At 40.6% G+C, this 21592-nt stretch overlaps 1 protein-coding gene across 2 annotated transcripts in view; it reads right to left on the reverse strand.

Moving 5' to 3' along the window:
- LOC116814499 (zinc finger protein 493-like) overlaps positions 1–1444 on the reverse strand; it is a 33235-nt gene extending 31791 nt beyond the window's left edge. Inside the window, exon 1 of one of the 2 annotated variants that reach the window (XM_058424603.1) lies at positions 1310–1444. In XM_058424603.1, coding sequence (XP_058280586.1) covers positions 1310–1312 — 3 coding nt within the window. In that variant the 5' untranslated portion in view covers positions 1313–1444. The remainder of the gene's footprint in view (positions 1–1309) is intronic. The other variant, XM_058424604.1, reaches the window with a different exon arrangement.
- Positions 1445–21592: the final 20148 nt, after the last annotated feature.

The raw sequence follows: 21592 nt of genomic DNA on the forward strand, positions 1-21592 counted from the left end.
AATGGACACTCTAGCTAACATAACCACGGCAGTTATCTTGGTTTATCCCCAGATAGTACTGAAACCCAAGACCAGGAAAAAACCAAAGGGTGGCTGAGGACTCATCACCCCATAAATTTACCAAAGGAGAACTCTGACCCAAAAACATTCTGGTAACATCTCTGTGCCTAGACAAAAGCAAAAGAGACACAGAGATTTACTACAATACAATGTCAGGGTATTATTATTTGCTTTCTTTTCATGGGAAATATTTACAAACAGATAACAAATCTCCTTAAATGCACCATTTAACCATTTAATGCTTTGCCAAAAAAGTTAGTTAAAATATGGTATAAAAAAGTACACTAAAAGACAAATAAGCGATAATGTGAATTAGGGAGGAAAAGCTGGCATTTGGGAAGGTCAGAAGAAACTGGAATTATCTTACTGCAAGCCAGAGTGAGGCTGGAGAAATGCGGGATGGGTTCCAAGACGCTGCTTGGGACCCAGGTGAAAAATGCAGCAGAAAATCAGTTCCCTGTGGAGTGTGAAAATAATTAAGTGGCAGGCAATTAGACTGAGGTATTTCTAGTCCCTGGATTCTCACTTAAAAAAAAAAAAATCTGACTCAGGTGCATTATTTTTAATTACTACATTCAGAGAAACAAAATTCAGGCTTCAGCAACTATGAACTGCCAATTAAACTCTGATTACATAACCAGGAAATTTTCACCTTTGATGCACAAATTAAGAAACCACGTAACTGTACCTAACCAATTACTAAATTTGGTTTCTTCTCCATGCATTTTATAAAAGACTTTCCTTCAAGCCTTTCCCACAGACCACAAACTACAAACCATAGCTGGGTGCTCTACAATTCTAGAACCACTCTTTGATTACATTCTTTAATATTTTTGTAGTGACTCCCATAAATTTTTAATAGGAGAAAACAGGAACTGGGAACCCCACGGACCAAAGCTCTTCTCATTCATGAACCCGCATCCCAAGTCAGGATTCTCCCCTGATGACCCTCCGGTGGTCCCTGCACAATCTGAGAGAGACGCTGCGCTGCGGGTGCAGAACCGCCAGAGACGGCTCCAGGCAGGGCACAGTCACAGTGCAGGGAAGAGACAGGACGCCCAGGGCCCCGGCTGTCAGTGCAGCCGCCAACTTACGGCTGAAGGAGACTGAGGCCGAGCTGGGCAAGGAGAACTTAAGACGCAGATTGTGGAGCTGACTGCGGGGAGGCCTGAGTCCCGCCACAGCCACTTCCCACCTGTTCCAAGCAACCCCTTCCCCTCTCTGGTGATGTGGGACCCAGAACTCTCACCATTTCTAGGCTTTCAGGGAGCCCTGGCGTCTTAGCTATGGATTTCCCAATATCTTCAGGTCACGAAGCCACATACGCTGAGAACACAGAGCAGTGAAGGGGAGACCTGGAGCTCCAGCAGCAGCGAGAAACAATGGCCCAGCCACATCCCGGAAGCCGTCCTCGCCGCTCCAGCTGTGTGCCTGATTGGACGGTTCCCAGCTCTGCGTCTCTGATTGGATAAGGTTTAAGGACCCGCCCCTTCAGGGCCTGAGTGACAGAAGATATGACCAAATGCTGGTCGAAGTGAAGAAAGAGTGACAGCCTAGGCTGCAGCCTTATCAGGCAGGGCTTCTTCCCTGGGCTGAGCCAGGCCCACCTTAGAGGGTATTTTCCCTTAACCTTGTGTATAAGGTCATAAGCACTTATAAATAATACGTGGCTATTCACAAATTTAAAAAAAGAATTATTTTAAAATTTCAGCTCTTATGACCTTCCTGGCTCCTAGTCCTTTGAACTAGCAGCCTGAGATTTTTAAAAGGAGCCAGTCTTCTGAAATAAGATGTGAGCCACATGTGAACTTTAAATTTTCTAGTAGCCAGACTTTAAAAATAAAGAAGGGCCGGGCGCAGTGGCTCACGCTTGTAATCCCAGCACTTTGGGAGGCCGAGGCGGGTGGATCACCTGAGGTCAGGAGTTTGAGACCAGCCTGGCCAACATGATGAAACCCTGTCTCTACTAAAAATACAAAAAATTAGCCAGGCGTGGTGGTGGACGCCTGTTATCCCAGCTACTCGGGAGGCTGAGGCAAGAGAATTGCTTGAACCCGGGAGGTGGAGGGAGGCAGAGGTTGCAGTGAGCCAAGATCGCTCCATTGCACACTCCAGCCTGGTCAACAAGTGTGAAACTCCATCTCAAGAAAAAAAAAAGAAGAGAGAAAGAGAGAGAGAGAAAGAGTGAAAGAGAGAGAGAAAGAGAGAAGGATAGAGGAAAGGAAGGAAGGAAGAAGAAGAAAGAAAAGTGAAGAGAAGAAAGAAAATAAAAGTGAAAGAAAAGAAAGCCGGGTGCAGTGTCTCATGCCTGTTATCTCAGCACTCTGGGAGGCTGAGGCAGGCGGATCACCCGAGGTCAGGAGTGCAAGACCAGTGTAGCCAGCATGGTGAAACCCCGTCTCTACAAAAATACAAAAATTAGCTGGGTATGATGGCAGGTGCCTGTAATCCCAGCTACTAGAGAGGCTGAGGCAGAAGAATCACTTAAACCCAGGAGGCAGAGGTTGAGGTGAGCCAAGATCACGCCATTGCACTCCAGTCTGGGCGACAGAGCAAGACTCCATCTCAAAAATAACAAAATTTAAAAAAGAAGAAGAGGCTGGGCGCGGTGGCTCACGCTTGTAATCCCAGCACTTTGGGAGGCCGAGGCGGGCGGATCACGAGGTCAGGAGATCCAGACCACGGTGAAACCCCGTCTCTACTAAAAATACAAAAATTAGCTGGGCGTGGTGGCAGGCGCCTGTAGTCCCAGCTACTCAGAGAGGCTGAGGCAGGAGAATGGCGTGAACCTGGGAGGCAGAGCTTGCAGCGAGCCGAGATCACGCCACTGCACTCCAGCCTGGGTGACCCAGCGAGACTCCTCAAAAAAAAAAAAAAAAAAAAAAAAAGAAGAAACAGGTGAAATTCGTTGTAACAATTTAATTAACCCAATATATCCAAAATATTATCATTGTAATATGTGAGCAATATGTAATGATTAATGAAATATGTATATATTTGGAACTATATCTTTGAAACTGTGTATTTTACCTTTCTAGCAAATTGCAATTTAGTTTCTAGCAAATTGCAGCAACATTCCAGGCACCCAGTAGCCGACCACACATGGCCAATAGCTGTTGTATTGAACGTGTCAGCTCTGACGTCAGGAAGGTGAAGGGTCTGAACATCCATTTTCTGCCAGTGGTGAGGGGACAGCCTCTCTCTACCAATGTCTCTTTGCTTTTCCGAGAGTGGAACAGATAGTGGCCATAAGAAGACCAGAAGGCATCAAGAATAAAATCACCACAGGTAGACCACTGCTGGCCACCTGTTGCCCACCTTTCTTCTAAAGATCGTACAGTGAACAAAGAATGATAGGGCCACCAGGCGCGGTGGCTCACGCCTGTAATCCCAGCACTTTGGGAGGCTGAGGCAGGTGGAACACAAGGTCAGGAGTTCGAGACCAGCCTGGCCAATATGGTGAAACCCTGTCTCTACTAAAAACACAAAAATTAGCCATGAGTGGTGGTGGGTGACTTTAATCCCAAGCTACTCAGGAGGCTGAGGCAGGAGAATCGCCAGAATCTGGGAGGCAGAGGTTGCAGTCAGCCAAGATAATGCTACTACACTCCAGCCTGGGCAACAGAGCAAGACTCTGTCTTAAAACAAAACAAAACAAAAGAATGATAGGGCTACATTAGAAGAAAACTCCATGTCTTCAAATCTGTCCACAGTCTTGACCTTTAATGTTTAGACATGAAGAAAATAGATTAAAGGCAAACTTTTGTTTTTTGTTTCTTTTTTTTTTTTTGAGACGGAGTCTCACTCTGTGCCCAGGCTGGAGTTCAGTGGTGTGATCTTGGCTCACTGCAAGCTCCGCCTCCTGGGTTCATGCCATTCTCCTGCCTCAGCCTCCCAAGTAGCTGGGACTACTGGCGCCCGCCACCATGCCTGGCTACTTTTTGTAATTTCTTTTTAGTAGAGGCAGAGTTTCACCACGTTAGCCAGGATGGTCTCAATCTCCTGACCTCGTGGTCCACCTTCCTAGGCCTCCCAAAGTGCTGGGATTACAGGCATGAGCCACTGTGCCCGGCTAAAGACAAACTTACTTTGCTATTTAGTGTTGGCCCTAATTTTCAGGCTGTGGTCATCGGTCTTTTCTTGTGGTGTGGGGGCTGTGTGAGTATAAGGACCAATTACATGCATACATGTCTACATGTATTTCTGCATTACTGAACATTCTGTTGCAAGTCATACTACTTAAAATCTGGGGAAAAAAATCAATACCTTTTGGGTTCCCACTATTAGACTGTAACTAGTAATCAACCTGTCATTGAATACTGGAATCTTATCTGCACTGAGTGCATGTATTAGTTAGCTATTGCAGCATAACAAACTATCCAAAACTTATTAGCTCAAAATTGGAATGGTCAGCAATTTAGGCTGGGCTGTGGGGCCATTCTTCTGGTCTCAGTAGTGTTCCTTCAGACATGTATAATCAGCTACTTGAGGACTAGGCAGCTGTGCTTATGATGGTGAGCTTCTGCTTCTGGGGATGTCAGGATGTCAACAGGAGCACCTTGCTTCTCCTCCTCATGGTATCTTATCCTCCAGCAGGCTAACATGGGTTTTATTCATGGAGATGGCAGCATTACAAAATAAAAACAAAAACATTCAAGTGGCTAGGCTGAGACTCAGGATCAATTCTGTCTAACTCCAAAGTTCAAGTACCTTCATAGATTAAACTATTGGCTGCCACAGATCATTGAAATCCTTGAGAAAGAATAGAAGCCAGATTTCTTTTAGATTTGTGCCCATAAAACACGTGGGAATAATCCCCTCAAGAAATTGCAGAGGCACACAGTGGCTTACACCTGTAATCCTACCACTTTAAGAGGCCGAGATGAAAAACCACTTGAGTTTAAGAGTTCGAGTGCAGCCTGGGCTGCCGAGACCAGCTCGGTGGTGGAGACTCTAACCCAGCAGTGCTAGAGGAATTAAAGACACACACACACACAGAAATACAGAGCATGTGGAGTAGGAAATCAGGGGTCTCACAGCCTTCAGAGCCAAGAGCCTCAAACAGAGATTTACCCACATATTTATTGACAGCAAGCTAGTGATAAGCATTGTTTCTATAGATTATAGATTAACTAAAAATATTCCTTACAGGAAATAAAGGGATGGGCCAAAATAGAGGGATGAGTTGGGCTAGTTATCTGCAGCAGGAGCATGTCCTTAAGGCACAAATTGCTCATGCTATTGTTTGTGGTTTAAGAATGCCTTTACACGGTTTTCCACCCTGGGTGGGCCAGGTGTTCCTTGCCCTCATTCTGGTAAACCCACAATCTTGCAGCATGGGCATCATGGCCATCATAAACATGTCACAGTGCTGCAGAGATTTTGCTTAGGGCCAGTTTTGTGGCCAGTTTATGGCCAGATTTGGGGGCCTGTTCTGCAACACTGGACAACATAGTATTATCCTGTGACCATGAAAATAAAATTTAAAAATTAGCCAGGCATGGTATTGCATGCCTGTAGTCCCAGCTACTCAGGTGGTTGAGGCAGGAGGATTGCTTGAGCCTGGAAGGTTAAGGCAACAGTGAGAAATGATTGGTTACACCACTACATTACAGCTGGCATGATAGAATAAGACAGTGTAAAAACAAAGCAAAAACCTACAGAAGCATTTTGACCGAACATGGAATAATTTAGGAAAATAGCTGAAGGATGAGCTTAGAAAATCAAAGTCCAGGCCAGGTGCGGTAGTTCATGCCTGTAATCCCAGCGTTTTTGGAGGCCAAGGCAGGCAGATCATCTGAGGTTAGGAGTTTGAGACCAGCCTCGTCAACATGGTGAAGCCCCACCTCTACAAAAATACAAAAATTATCCAGGCATGATGGCAGGTGCCTGTAATCCCAGCTACTTGGAGGCTAAGGTGGAAGAATCACTTGAACCTAGGAGGTGGAGATTTCAGGGAGCCGAGATTGTGCCATTGCACTCCAGCCCAGGCAATGGACCGAGACTCCATCTCAAAAAAAAAAGAAAGAAAATCAAAGCCCCACAACACATGATTTATTTTTGATCACAGAAAAAATTTGAAAACTTTTAAAAGAAAAAAACTTAAGAGAAATTAAATTTAACAGAGTTTAATTGAGCAAAGTGTAATTTGCAAATTGGGCAGCCTGTGGATCCAGAGTAGGGTCAGAGAGACTCCAGCATAGCCACATAGTGGCAAAAGATTTATGGACAGAAAAAGCAAAACAACATACAGAAAATGGAAGTAAGGTACAGAAACAGCTAGATTGTTATAGCTTGAGATTTGCCTTATTTGAACATGGTTTCAACAGTTGTTATTGGCCAAAACACAGTGGTTAGTATAAGAATAGGTACAGTCTACTAATATGTTCAGTTTGTTTTCAGTTTAGTATTTCAGAAAAATACCTATTGACCAAAATTAAATGTGAAAGGGTGCAGCTTGATGGTATAATTAATTCAACAATTTCTTTCTTTTCATCGTCTTCTCAATTTTGAGAGATAGACCAAAATTTTAGACATTGATATCACTCTGTCACCATCAAAAATGTACTTATTTAGTGTCAAATCTTACTGTGAAATAGCAGAACTGTGGGATTTGTAAAGTGGAAACTCAGAATTCAAAACAGATATATAGACAAATGGAACAGAAGAGAGGCCTCAGAAATAACACCACACATTTACAACCATCTGATCTTTGACAAACCTGATACAAGCAATGGGAAAAGGATTCCCTATGTAATAAATGGTGTTAGAGGCTGGATGCAGTGGCTCATGCTTGTAATCTGAGCACTTTGGCAGGCCAAGGCAGGCAGATCACCTGAGGTCAGGAGTTCAAGACCAGCCTGACCAACATGGAGAAACCCCATGTCTACTAAAAATACAAAATTAGCCAGGCGTGGTGGCACATGCCTGTAATCCCAGCTAGTTGGGAGGCTGAGGCAGGAGAATCACTTGAAACTGGGAGGTGGAGGTTGCAGTGAGCTGAGATCATGCCATTGCACTCCAGCCTGGGCAACAAGAGTGAAACTCCATCTGAGGGCCGGGCGTGGTGGCTCATGCCTGTAATCCCAGCACTTTGGGAGGCCGAGGTGGGTGGATCACAAGGTCAGGAGATCGAGACCATCCTGGCTAACACGGTGAAACCCCGTCTCTACTAAAAATACTAAAAATTAGCCGGGCATGGTGGCGGGCGCCTGTAGTCCCAGCTACTTGGGAGGCTGAGGCAGGAAAATGGCGTGAACCTGGGAGATGGAGCTTGCAGTGAGCCCAGATCACACCACTGTACTCCAGCCTGGGCAACAGAGCGAGACTCCATCTCAAAAAAAAAAAAAAAAAAAAAAAAGAGTGAAACTCCATCTGAAAAATAAAATAAATAAATAAATAAATAAATAAATAAATAAATAAATAAATAAATAAATAAAAGGTGTTGGAAAAGCTGGCTAGCCATATGCAGAAAACTGAAACTGGTTCCCTTCCTAACACCTTATACAAAAGTTAACTCAAGATAGATTAAAGACTTAAAGTAAGACCTAAAACCATAAAAATCCTAGAAGAAAACCTAGGCAATACCATTCAGGACACAGGCATGGGCAAATACTTCATGTCTAAAACACCAAAAGCAGTGGCCACAAAAGTCAAAATTGACAAATGGGATCTAATTAAACGAAAGAACTTCTGCACAGCAAAATAAACTCTCATCAGAGTGAACAGGCAACCTACAGAATGGGAAAAAATTTTTGCAATCTATCCATCTGACAAAGGGCTAATATCTAGAATCTACAAATAATTTAAACAAATTTAGAAGAAAAAAACAAACAACCCCATCAAAAAGTGGGCAAAGGATGTGAATAGACACTTGTCAAAAGAAGACATTTATGCAGCCAACAAACATGAAAAAATGCTCATCATCACTGGTCATTAGAGAAATGCAAATCAAAACCCCCATAAGATACCATGTCACTCCAGTTAGAATGGTGATCATTAAAAAGTTAGGAAACAACAGATGCTGGAGTAGATATGGAGAAATAGGAATACTTTTACACTGTTGGTGGGAGTGTAAATTAGTTCAACCATTGTGGATGACAGTGTGGCAATTCCTCAAAAATCTAGAACTAGTAATACCATTTGACCAAGCAATCCCATTACTGGGTATATACCCGAAGGATTACAAATCATTCTACTACAAATGCACACGTATGTTTATTGCAGCACTATCACAATAGCAGACTTGGAACCAACCAAAATGTACACCAGTGATAGACTGGATATAGAAAATTTGGTACATATACTCATGGAATACTATGCAGCCATAAAAAAGGATGAGTTCCTGTCCTTTGCAGGGACATGGATGAAGTTGGAAACCATTATTCTCAGTAAACTAACACAAGAACAGAAAGCCAAACACCGCATGTTCTCACTCATAAGCGGGAGTTGAACAATGAGAACACATGGACATATGGAGGGAAACATTACACACCAGGGCCTGTTGGGGGGAGGGGGGCAAGGGGAGGGATAGCATTAAGATAAATACCTAATGTGGGTGACGGGTTGACCACCATGGCATGCGCATACCTATATAACAAAACCACCATGGCATGTGTATACCTATATAACAAAACTGCACATTCTGCACATATACCCCAGAACTTAAAGTATAATTTAAAAAAAATCAGAAAAAAACACCACTAATAATCACTCCATAGAAAATGAAATATTTTGGTATAAATTAAACAAAATATATATTGTACCTTTGTGCTGAAAATTACAAAATGCTGATGAAAGAAAGAAAATAATACTGAAATAATTGAAGATATATGGTTTCTTGATGGATTGAAGGGACTCAACATAGTAAATATGTTAGTTCTCATCGGAGTGATTCATAGGTTTATTGGCATCCCTGTCAAAATCCCAATGAGGTGTTTTAGTCCTAAATAACCTTATTTCAAAATTTGAATAAACAGGCAAAGGAACTAGACATATCTGAAAAAATTTTAAAAGAAAGTATAGTGGCCGGGCACGGTGGCTCACGCTTGTAATCCCAGCACTTTGGGAGGCCGAGGCAGGCGGATCACGAGGTCAGGAGATCAAGACCACAGTGAAATCCCGTCTCTACTAAAAATACAAAAAATTAGCCAGGCGTGGTGGCGGGCGCCTCTAGTCCCAGCTACTTGGAGAGGCTGAGGCAGGAGAATGGCGTGAACCCAGGAGGCGGAGCTTGCAGTGAGCTGAGATTGCACCACTGCACTCCAGCCTGGGCAACAGAGCGAGACTCCGTCTCAAAAAAAAAAAAAAAAAAAAAGAAAGTAGAGTATGAGGACTCTTCATATGGTGTAAGCCAGTGTGAAGGCTTATAACAGGTCGTTCCTTACATGAGGCTTTGCTTTCCACAGTTTCAGTTACGTAAGGTTGACTGCAGTTCAAAACTATTAAATAGGAAATTCCAGAAATAAAAAAAACATAAGTTTTAAATGGGATGCTATTCTGAGTAGTATGGTGACATGGCACAGTCCTACGCCATCCCTACAGGGACATGAACCACCCTGTGTCCACCATACCCAGGCTGTATATGCTACCCACCTGCTAGTAGCTGTCTTGGCTATCAGATCCACTGTCATGGTTTTGCAGTGTTTGTGTTCAAGTACCCTTTGTTTTACTTAATGATGGCCCTAAAGTGCAAGTTTAGTGATGCCGGCATATTGTTATAATTTTTGTTATATAATTGTATAAATTTTCTGTTTTCTGATGAGTTATTGCTGTTAATCTGTTACCATGCCTAATTCATAAATTAAACTTTATCATATATATGTGTGTGTATATATATATATACACATATATATATACACACACACACACACACAGTATTTACAGGGCTCAATATTATCTGAGGTTTCAGGCATCCACTGGGGGTCTTGGAATGCATCTCCTTTGGATAAGGTGGACTACTGTATAAAATTACAATAAGAGAACAGTGTGGAGGTCTATCCCACAGACCCTGACCCAACAATGGATGAAAAAAGTACAATGACACACAGATATTCTGCTTTGCCAGTCCAGCTGAGTATTTGGGCCACTTAGTAGCAGCCACAGATTCACTCAGTTAGCGAGACTTGCATTTATTCAGTAAATATTAATTGACAAAAGTCATGAGTAAACACCACTAGAGGGTAATTGATATTGTGGACTTCCCGAGTAGAATGCAATTAAGCTCGTGCAGTAAAACAAAGGTTAGTCTTAAGACCACATGAGTAAACAAGTTAGATAACTACTCTACATTCCTTTGTATTTGTGCCTTAAGCTCTCTGGCTCCTGCAGAGAGACTCTGGCTGCCTTCAGACAGACTTATTACTGGAGCTTATGCAAACTCTCAGGCCTTCCAAGAGGGTCTGTGGCTATTATAACTAAAATTTTTCCCACCAGCCTGACTGAACCCCCACAAAACAGGGTATTAATGAAATACACACATTGATGGAATCCACACATAGAAAAATGAAAAAGAATAGAAAATCTAGAAATTGACTCAGAAATATGCTGTTATAGACTGTATGTTTGTGTCTCCCCCAAATTTACATGTTGGAGCCTGTGTCCTCGATATGGTGGTGTTTGGAGATGGAGCCTTTTGGAGGTAGTTAGGGTTAGATTAGTTCATGAGAGTTGGACTCTTAAGATGAGTTTAATGCCTTATAGGAAAAGGAAATGAGAGCTTGCTCTCTCCACATGCATGCACAGAAGAAAGGCCATGTGAACACACAGTGGCCATCTGCAAGACAGAAAGAGGCCCTCACTTGGACCTGGCCATGCTGGTATCCTGACACCAGACTCTCAGCCCCTAGACCCATGGGAAAATAATTGTTGTTTAAGCCACACAGTATGTGATATTTTGTTATGGCAACTGGAACTAAGACATATGCCAAATGGATTGTAGATAAAAATGCAAAAGATATTTTATGCAGGGCCAGGCCTGGTGGTTCACACCTGTAATCCCAGCATTTGGGGAGGCTGAGGTGGGCAGATAGCTTGAGATCATGGTGAAACCCCATCTCTACTAAAAAATACAAAAAATTAGCTGGGTGTGGTGGTGTGTGCCTATGGTCCCAGCTACTTGGGAGGCTGAGGTGGGAGGATCACTTGAACACAGGAGGTGGAGGTTACAGTGAGCCAAAATCATGCCACTGCCCTTCAGTCTGAGTGCCAGAGTGAGACTTCAGCTCAAAAAAATAAAAAGAAAAAAACAGAAGTTAATTGCAGGAATTCAACAAATTATGCTGAAACATTTTGACAATATCTTTTTTTCTATTGTGGTAAAATACACATAACATGAAATTTACTATTTTAACCACTTTTATGTGGGCAATTCAGTGGCATTAATTGCACTCACAATGTTGTGCAACCATCTTCACTTTCTATTTCCAAAATGTTTTTATAACTCCAAACAGAAAGTCTAAAACCATTAAGCAATAACTATTCATTTCCCCCTTTCACCAGCCTGTGGTAATCTCTGATTTACTTTTTCTCTATGAATATGACTTTTGTAAGTATTTCATGTCAGTAGCATTATGACAATATTTGTTCTTTTGCATCTGCTTTATTTTACTTAGCACAGTGCTTTCAAGTTTCACCAATATGTAGGAAGTGTCAGAAGTTTTTCTTTCCTGACTGACTAATATTTCATTGTAGTGTGTACTGCATTTTGTTTATTCATTCATCTGTTCATGTATATCTGTTGGCCATCATGAATAATGCTTTGGTGAACATTAGCATATTATTATATGTTCCATTCCCTATTTTCAATTCTTTCGGGTATATACATATGAGTTGAATTGTTGCATCAAGGGGTAATTTTTTTTTAGCTTTTTGGTGTGCCACTGAACTATTTTTAATTTATTTTTTCTTCTGTTGCTCATGCATTTCACATCATATCTGAGAATCCAGCACCAAATCAAAGGTTTACCTTACGTTTTCTTCTAAACAGTTGATTGTTTTAGCTCTTATATTTAGGTTTGTTCACGGCTCAGTCCTTTGGATGTTAATCCGACTGGTTTGGTGCACCTAAATAATAAATATCCTCCTCAATCCCGTTGGTCTCTCTGATTTCTTATCAATCCTGCAACATTTCAGCCATTTTGAATTAATGTTTGTATGTGGTTTAAGGTAGTCTATAAATTCATTTTTTTAATGTGGAAATTCAGTTGACCCAGCATCATTTGTTGGAGACTTTTGTTTCTCCTAGTGAATGGATTTGACATCTTTGTCAAAAATCAGTTGGCCATAGATAGTTTATTTTAGGGATGTCAGTTGTATTCCATTTGTTTATATGTCTATACGTATGCTATGACCACATTGTTTTGATAACTGTAGCTTTCTGCTGGGCACGGTGGCTCACGCCTGTAATCCCAGCACTTTGGGAGGCCGAGGTGGGCGGATCATGAGGTCAGGAGATCGAGACCATCCTGGTTAACACAATGAAACCCCGTCTCTACTAAAAATACAAAAAAAAAATTAGCCGGGCATGATGGTGGGCGCCTGTAGTCCCAGCTACTTGGGAGGCTGAGGCAGGAGAATGGCGTGAACCCGGGAGGTGGAGCTTGCAGTGGGCCAAGATCACGCCACGGCACTCCAGCCTGGGTGACAGAGCGAGACTCCATCTCAAAAAAAAAAAAAGATGTAGCTTTCTAATTAGAAACTTATTAGTTTTGAGATTGGAAATTGTTAGTCCTCTGACTTTGTTTTTCTTTTTAAAAATTATCTTGGCAGCCAGGCGCAGAGGCTCACGCTTGTAATCCCAGCACTTTGGGAGGCCGAGGTGGGTGGATCACGAGGTCAGGAGATCGAGACCACGGTGAAACCCCGTCTCTACTAAAAAAATACAAAAAATTAGCTGGGCGTGGTGGCGGGCACCTGTAGTCCCAGCTACCTGGAGAGGCTGAGGCAGGAGAATGGTGTGAACTTGGGAGGCGGAGCTGGCAGTGAGCCGAGATTACGCCACTGCACTCCAGCCTGGGCGACAGAGCGAGACTCCGTCTCAAAAAAAAAAAAAAAAATATCTTGGCTACCCAGGGCCCCTTATAATTCCATGTGACTTTGAGGACCAGCTTTTTATTTCTGCAAAAATGTTGATGAGTTTTTGTAGGAATTGTGTTGAATCTGTAGGTGATTTTGAATGGTATTGTCATCTTAACAATCTGAAATCTTCCAAACCATGAGCATGAGATGCTATTTCATTTATTTATGCCTTCTTTAGTATCTTTTAGCAATGTTTTACAGTTTTCAGTATGCAAGTATTACACCTTCTTGGTTAAATTTATTTCTAGGTATTTTATTGTTTTAGATGCTACCATAAATAGAATTGTTTTCTTAACTTCCTCTTCAGATTGTCTTTGCAAGTGTGAAACACAAATGATTTTTGTGTGTTGAGCTTATACCTGGAAACTTTACTGAATGTTTATTAGCTATAGTATCTTTCTTGTTGATTCTTTATGATATTCTATCTTTAGGACTATATCACCTGTAAGTAGATATAGTTTTACTTCTTCCTTTACAATGGATGTCTTTATTTCTGCTTCTTGTTTAATTGCTTGGGTAGAATGTCCAATACAATGTTAAATAGCACTGGTGATAGTGGGTATCTTTGTCTTCTTCCTGATGTTCAGAGGAAAGCTTTCTTTCATAAGAGACTATAATGTAAGCTGTGGATTCTTCACTAATGCTCTTTTCATGTGGAGGAAACTGTATTCCCTGTTTTCTTCTTTATCATAAATGGAAGTTAGGTTTTTCAAATGCCTTTTCTGAAGCAATTTAGATTATAATGTGTTTTTTCCCTTTACTTTAGTAATGTGGTATATTAATTGATTTTCTTATGTTGCCTCACACTAGAATTTCTAAGATAAGTCCCATCTGGTCATGATGTACAATCCTTCTAACATACTCTTAGATACATCTTGCTTGTATTTTTGTTTGCATGTTTGTATCCACATGTGTAGTTTTGTATCTCTATTCTTAGGGGATACTGCTGTGTAAATTTTTCTTGTCATGTCTTTATCTGGCTAATATAATCAGGATAATAATGCTGGCTTATTAGAATACAATAGAAAATATTTCCTCCTCTTCTATTTTTTGGAAGAATTTGAGAAGTATTTATTTCAATTCTTCTTTAAATTCTAGGTAGAATTCACCTATGAAGGTCTGTCTTCACTGATTTTTTCTGTTGGAAGTTTTTGATGAATGATTCAATCTCTTACTTGTTATACATATTTTGAGATTTTCCAGTTCTTCCTGAGTCACTGTTTTTTATTATTTAAAACTAGTTTTAAATTATTTATTATTATTATTATTATTATACTTTAAGTTTTAGGGTACATGTGCACAACGTGCAGGTTTGTTACATATGTATCCATGTGCCATGTTGGTGTGCTGCACCCATTAACTCATCATTTAGCATTAGGTATATCTCCTAATGCTGTCCCTGCCCCCTCCCCCCACCCCACAACAGTCCCCAGAGTGTGATGTTCCCCTTCCTGTGTCCATGTGTTCTCATTGTTCAATTCCCACCTATGAGTGAGAACATACGGTGTTTGGTTTTTGTCCTTGCGATAGTTTACTGAGAATGATGGTTTCCAGTTTCATCCATGTCCTTACGAAGGACATGAACTCATCATTTTTTATGACTGCATAGTATTCCATAGTGTATATATGCCACATTTTCTTAATCCAGTCTATCGTTGTTGGACATTTGGGTTGGTTTCAAGTCTTTGCTATTGTGAATAGTGCCACAATAAACATACATGTGCATGTGTCTTTATAGCAGCAGGATTTATAGTCCTTTGGGTATACACCCAGTAATGGGATGGCTGGGTCAAATGGTATTTCTAGTTCTAGATCCTCGAGGAATCACCACTGACTTCCACAATGGTTGAACTAGTTTACAGTCCCACCAACAGTGTAAAAGTGTTCCTATTTCTCCACATCCTCTCCAGCACCTGTTGTTTCCTGACTTTTTAATGATCGCCATTCTAACTGGTGTGAGATGGTATCTCATTGTGGTTTTGATTTGCATTTCTCTGATGGCCAGTGATGATGAGCATGTTTTTCATGTGTTTTTTGGCTGCATAAATGTTTTCTTTTGAGAAGTGTCTGTTCATGTCCTTTGCCCACTTTTTGATGGGGTTGTTTGTTTTTTTCTTGTAAATTTGTTTGAGTTCATTGTAGATTCTGGACATTAGCCCTTTGTCAGATGAGTAGGTTGTGAAAATTTTCTCCCATTTTGTAGGTTGCCTGTTCACTCTGATGGTAGTTTCTTTTTCTGTGCAGAAGCTCTTTAGTTTAATTACATCCTATTTGTCAGTTTTGGCTTTTGTTGCCATTGCTTTTGTTGTTTTAGATATGAAGTCCTTGCCCATGCCTATGTCCTGAATGGTATTGCCTAGGTTTTCTTCTAGGGTTTTTATGGTTTTAGGTCTAACATGTAAGTCTTTAATCCATCTTGAATTGATTTTTGTATAAGGTGTAGGGAAGGGATCCAGTTTCAGCTTTCCACATATGGCTAGCCAGTTTTCCCAGCACCATTTATTAAATAGGGAATCCTTATCCCATTGCTTGTTTTTGTCAGGTTTGTCAAAGATCAGATAGTTGTAGATATGCAGAATTATTTCTGAGGGCTCTGTTCTGTTCCATTGATCTATATCTCTGTTTTGGTACCAGTACCATGCTGTTTTGGTTACTGTAGCCTTGTAGTATAGTTTGAAGTCAGGTAGCATGATGCCTCCAGCTTTGTTCTTTTGGCTTAGGATTGACTTGGCGATGCGGGCTCTTTTTTGGTTCCATATGAACTTTAAAGTTGTTTTTTCCAATTCTGTGAAGAAAGTCATTGGTAGCTTGATGGGGATGGCATTGAATCTATAAATTACCTTGGGCAGTATGGCCATTTTCACAATATTGGTTCTTCCAACCCATGAGCATGGAATGTTCTTCCATTTGTTTGTATCCTCTTTTATTTCATTGAGCAGTGGTTTGTAGTTCTCCTTGAAGAGGTCCTTCATGTCCCTTGTAAGTTGGATTTCTAGGTATTTTATTCTCTTTGAAGCAATTGTGAATGGGAGTTCACTCATGATTTGGCTCTCTGTTTGTCTCTTATTGGTGTAGAAGAATGCTTGTGATTTTTGTACATTGATTTTGTATCCTGAGACTTTGCTGAAGTTGCTTATCAGCTTAAGGAGATTTTGGGCTGAGACAATGGGGTTTTCTAAATATACAATCATGTCATCTGCAAACAAGGACAATTTGACTTCCTCTTTTCCTAATTGAATACCCTTTATTTCCTTCTCCTGCCTGATTGCCCTGGCCAGAACTTCCAACACTATGTTGAATAGGAGTGGTGAGAGAGGGCATCCTTGTCTTGTGCCAGTTTTCAGAGGGAATGCTTCCAGTTTTTGCCCATTCAACATGATATTGGCTGTGGGTTTGTCATAGATAGCTCTTATTATTTTGAGATACGTCCCATCAATACCTAATTTATTGAGAATTTTTAGCATGAAGCGTTGTTGAATTTTGTCAAAGGCCTTTTCTGCATCTATTGAGATAATCATGTGGTTTTTGTCTTTGGTTCTGTTTATATGTTGGATTACATTTATTGATTTGCGTATGTTGAACCAGCCTTGCATCCCGGGGATGAAGCCCAGTTGATCATGGTGGATAAGCTTTTTGATGTGCTGCTAGATTCGGTTTGCCAGTATTTTATTGAGGATTTTTGCATCAATGTTCATCAAGGATATTGGTATGAAATTCTCTTTTTTGGTTGTGTCTCTGCCAGGCTTTGGTATCAGGATGATGCTGGCCTCATAAAATGTGTTAGGGAGGATTCCGTCTTTTTCTATTGATTGGAATAGTTTCAGAAGGAATGGTACTAGTTCCTCCTTGTACCTCTGGTAGAATTTGGCTGTCAATCCATTAGGTACTGGAATCTTTTTGGTTGGTAAGCTATTGATTATTGCCACAATTTCAGAGACTGTTATTGGTCTATTCAGAGATTCAACTTCTTCCTGGTTTAGTCTTGGGAGGGTGTATTTGTTGAGAAATTTATCCATTTCTTCTAGATTTTCTAGTTTATTTGTGTAGAGGTGTTTGTAGTATTCTCTGATGGTAGATTGTATTTCTGTGGGATCGGTGGTGATAACCCCTTTTTCATTTTTTATTGCATCTATTTGATTCTTCTCTCTTTTCTTCTTTATTAGTCTTGCTAGTGGTCTATCAATTTTTTTGATCATTTCAAAAAACCAGCTCCTGGATTCATTAATTTTTTGAAGGGTTTTTTGTGTCTCTATTTCCTTCAGTTCTGCTCTGATTTTAGTTATTTCTTGCCTTCTGCTAGCTTTTGAATGTGTTTGCTCTTGCTTTTCTAGTTCTTTTAATTGTGATGTTAGGGTGTCAATTTTGGATCTTTCCTGCTTTCTCTTGTGGGCATTTAGTGCTATAAATTTCCCTCTATGCACTGCTTTGAATGTGTCCCAGAGATTCTGGTATGTTGTGTCTTTGTTCTCATTGGTTTCAAAGAACATCTTTATTTCTGCCTTCATTTCGTTATGTACCCAGTAGTCATTCAGGAGCAGGTTGTTCAGTTTCCATGTAGTTGAGCAGTTTTGAGTGAGTTTCTTAATCCTGAGTTCTAGTTTGATTGCACTGTGGTCTGAGAGACAGTTTGTTATAATTTCTGTTCTTTTACATTTGCTGAGGAGTGCTTTACTTCCAACTATGTGGTCAATTTTGGAATAGGTGTGGTGTGGTGCTGAAAAAAATGTATATTCTGTTGATTTGGGGTGGAGAGTTCTGTAGATGTCTATTAGGTCCGCTTGGTGCAGAGCTGAGTTCAATTCCTGGGTATCCTTCTTAACTTTCTGTCTCGTTGATTTGTCTAATGTTGACAGTGGGGTGTTAAAATCTCCCATTATTATTGTGCGAGAGTCTAAGTCTCTTTGCAGGTCACTCAGGACTTGCTTTATGAATCTGGGTGCTCCTGTATTGGGTGCATATATATGTAGGATAGTTAGCTCTTCTTGTTGAATTGATCCCTTTACCATTATGTAATGGCCTTCTTTGTCTCTTTTGATCTTTGTTGGTTTAAAGTCTATTTTGTCAGAGACTAGGATTGCAACCCCTGCCTTTTTTTGTTTTCCATTTGCTTGATAGATCTTCCTCCATCCCTTTATTTTGAGTCTATATGTGTCTCTGCACGTGAGATGGGTTTCCTGAATACAGCACACTGATGGGTCTTGACTCCTTATCCAATTTGCCAGTCTGTGTCTTTTAATTGGAGCATTTAGCCCATTTACATTTAGAGTTAATATTGCTTTGTGTGAATTTGATCCTGTCATTATGATGTTAGCTGGTTATTTTGCTCGTTAGTTGATGCAGTTTCTTCCTAGCCTCGATGGTCTTTACAATTTGGCATGTTTTTGCAGTGGCTGATACCGGTTGTTCCTTTCCATGTTTAGTGCTTCCTTCAGGAGCTCTTTTAGGGCAGGCCTGGTGGTGACAAAATCTCTCAGCATTTGCTTGTCTGTAAAGTATTTTATTTCTCCTTCACTTATGAAGCTTAGTTTGGCAGATATGAAATTCTGCGTTGAAAATTCCTTTCTTTAAGAATGTTGAATATTGGACCCCACTCTCTTCTGGCTTGTAGAGTTTCTGCTGAGAGATCAGCTGTTAGTCTGATGGGCTTCCCTTTGTGGGTAACCCGACCTTTCTCTCTGGCTGCCCTTAACATTTTTTCCTTCATTTCAACTTTGGTGAATCTGACAGTTATGTGTCTTGGGGTTGCTCTTCTCGAGGAGTATCTTTGTGGCATTCTCTGTATTTCCTGAATCTGAATGTTGGCCTGCCTTGCTAGATTGGGGAAGTTCTCTTGGATAATATCTTGCAGAGTGTTTTCCAACTTGGTTCCGTTCTCCCCGTCACTTTCAGGTACACCAATCAGACGTAAGTTTGTTCTTTTCACATTGTCCCATATTTCTTGGAGGCTTTGTTCGTTTCTTTTTATTGTTTTTTCTCTAAACTTCCCTTCTTGCTTCATTTCTTTCATTTCATCTTCCATCACTGATACCCTTTCTTCCAGTTGATCGCATCAGCTACTGAGGCTTCTGTATTCTTCACGTAGTTCTCGAAACTTGGCTTTCAGCTCCATCAGCTCCTTTAAGCACTTCTCTGCATTGGTCATTTTAGTTATACATTCGTCTAATTTTTTTTCCAAGTTTTTAACTTCTTTGCCATTGGTTTGAATTTCCTCCTGTAGCTTGGAGTAGTTTGATCGTCTGAAGCCTTCTTCTCTCAACTCGTCAAAGTCATTCTCTGTACAGCTTTGTTCCATTGCTGGTGAGGAACTGCGTTCCTTTGGAGGAGGAGAGGTGCTCTGCTTTTTAGAGTTTCCAGTTTTTCTGCTCTGTTTTCTCCCCATCTTTGTAGTTTTTTATACTTTTGGTCTTTGATGATGGTGATGTACAGATGGGTTTTTGGTGTGGGTGTCCTTTCTGTTGTTAGTTTTCCTTCTAACAGACAGGACCCTCAGCTGCAGGTCTGTTGGAGTTTGCTAGAGGTCCACTCCAGACCCTGTTTACCTGGGTGTCAGCAGCGGTGGCTCAGATGGAAATGCAGAAATCACCCGTCTTCTGCGTCGCTTACGCTGGGAGCTGTAGACCGGAGCTGTTCCAACAATTTTTATGTTTCTGGAAATTTGTTTGTTTCATCAGGTTTATCTAATTTGTTGACTTATAATTGTTAATAGTATTCTCTTTTAATTCTTTTTGTTTCTTAAAGGATTGTAAGTCATATCTGCCCTTTTATTTCTCTTTAGTTATTTCTGTCATCTCATTTTTTGTTTTTGTCAGTGTGGTTAAAGATTTGTCAATTTTTCCAATTTTTTTCAATGAGTCAACATTTGGTTTTTTAATTGTCTCTATTGTTTTTCTATTCTCTCCTTTATTTTAGTCTTCATTATTTTATTTCTATCTGTATTTTATTTCTAATCTTATTACATCCTTTCTTCTACTAACTTTTGGTTTAGTTACTCTTTTTCTAATTACTCCAGTTATAAAGTTAGGTTATTGACTGGAGGTCTTTCTTTTTTTTTTTTACTGTAGGCATTTAAAGGAAGTGTGTTGTTTAGTTTCCACCATATTTGTGAATCTTCAAGTATGGACTAGATTGAAACAGCCCCTTCCCCTATCCCAATCATGTCTATTAATGTACTAATTAATTTATTTAACTAGCTAGTATTTTGATTTATGAGAATATTGGGAGTTTTATGTGTACATAATATGTATAATTATTTGTCAATCAAATGTATTTATTGGGCAGTTACTTTGTGCTTACATGGTGCTAGAGCTGTAACTTTGAGTAAAATAAAATACTCTTGTTCATGGAGCAAACATACTAGTTGGAGATTCACTCCCAAGTATTTATTGAGCACATGTAAGTACCTAGAACCAAGCAAGTGATAAAGAAGCACCTCTTTACTTTTATTTGTTGAATGGTAGAGATAAGTATAGAGGGGGGCACTCAATCCAGGCTGGGGAGGAGGAAGGCTAGGTTGGCAGGATGTGGAGTGGGAAAGGCCTTATAAAGGAAGTGATTAACTGAGTGGTAAAGTTAGCTGTGTAGGAAAGAAAGAGTTTAGGGCAGGCCTTCAGAGACCTGACACTGAGAAAGACAGCAGAAGGTACATTTCAGAAGCGAGCACGGCACTGAGTATGTAGCAAATACACCACTCCTTTCACCTGGAAAGGTAGAGAGGAGGCAATACATTTCTGGCTGGTGGGGTCTGACAAAGACAGAAAACATGCTTCACCCACTTTTCTGAGTTGCAAGCAACATGGACTATAATTAAGATTTGAGATGCATAAACACAATGCTTTCCAGATGTTCTATAAATGCAAGTTGCTTGGATATTAATAAATCGCACTAAGTTAGTCCCAAGGTCACATTGTTTCAGAAAATGCAAATGTCCATTGTGTTATTGTGAAGAGGATGAGAAGTCACAGTTTTCAGGAGCTTTGGGCAGCGTTTCATTTGAGCATCTTGGGAAATTCATGCTCAGAAAACACCTTGAAAACTGCCGTGTTGGTGCTCATTTGGCATGAATGCTTCCTGGTTGGTAGAACAGACCTCAGTCTTCCTGAATGTCCTCTGCTCTCCTGAGAACACCCCTTGACTTCCAAATGATGAACAGCCCCAACTCCTTCCTCTGTGTCCACTTCCCAGTAGGTGTGAGTGGGGTGAGCTGAGCTCAGAGTAAGGAAATTTAGCCTTGGACACCTGAGAACAGTGGCAGGGCTGTCCTCCCCCATTTCCTCTATATGAACACCACGGTTGTTTCTTTTCCCTTGCCTAAGAGAAATTTATCTTCCAAAACATAAATCCATTGGAACACAAATATTTAACATTAAAAGCCCTCAATGTCAGAGATGGGAGAATCAGTTCTAGAAAATTTAGAAGGACATCTTTGGAAATAATCTTTAAGAGAGAAAGGGGTGAA

The sequence above is a fragment of the Hylobates moloch genome, unplaced genomic scaffold, assembly GCF_009828535.3.
Source record: "Hylobates moloch isolate HMO894 unplaced genomic scaffold, HMol_V3 SCAFFOLD_12, whole genome shotgun sequence".
Taxonomy (NCBI): Eukaryota; Metazoa; Chordata; class Mammalia; order Primates; family Hylobatidae; genus Hylobates; species Hylobates moloch.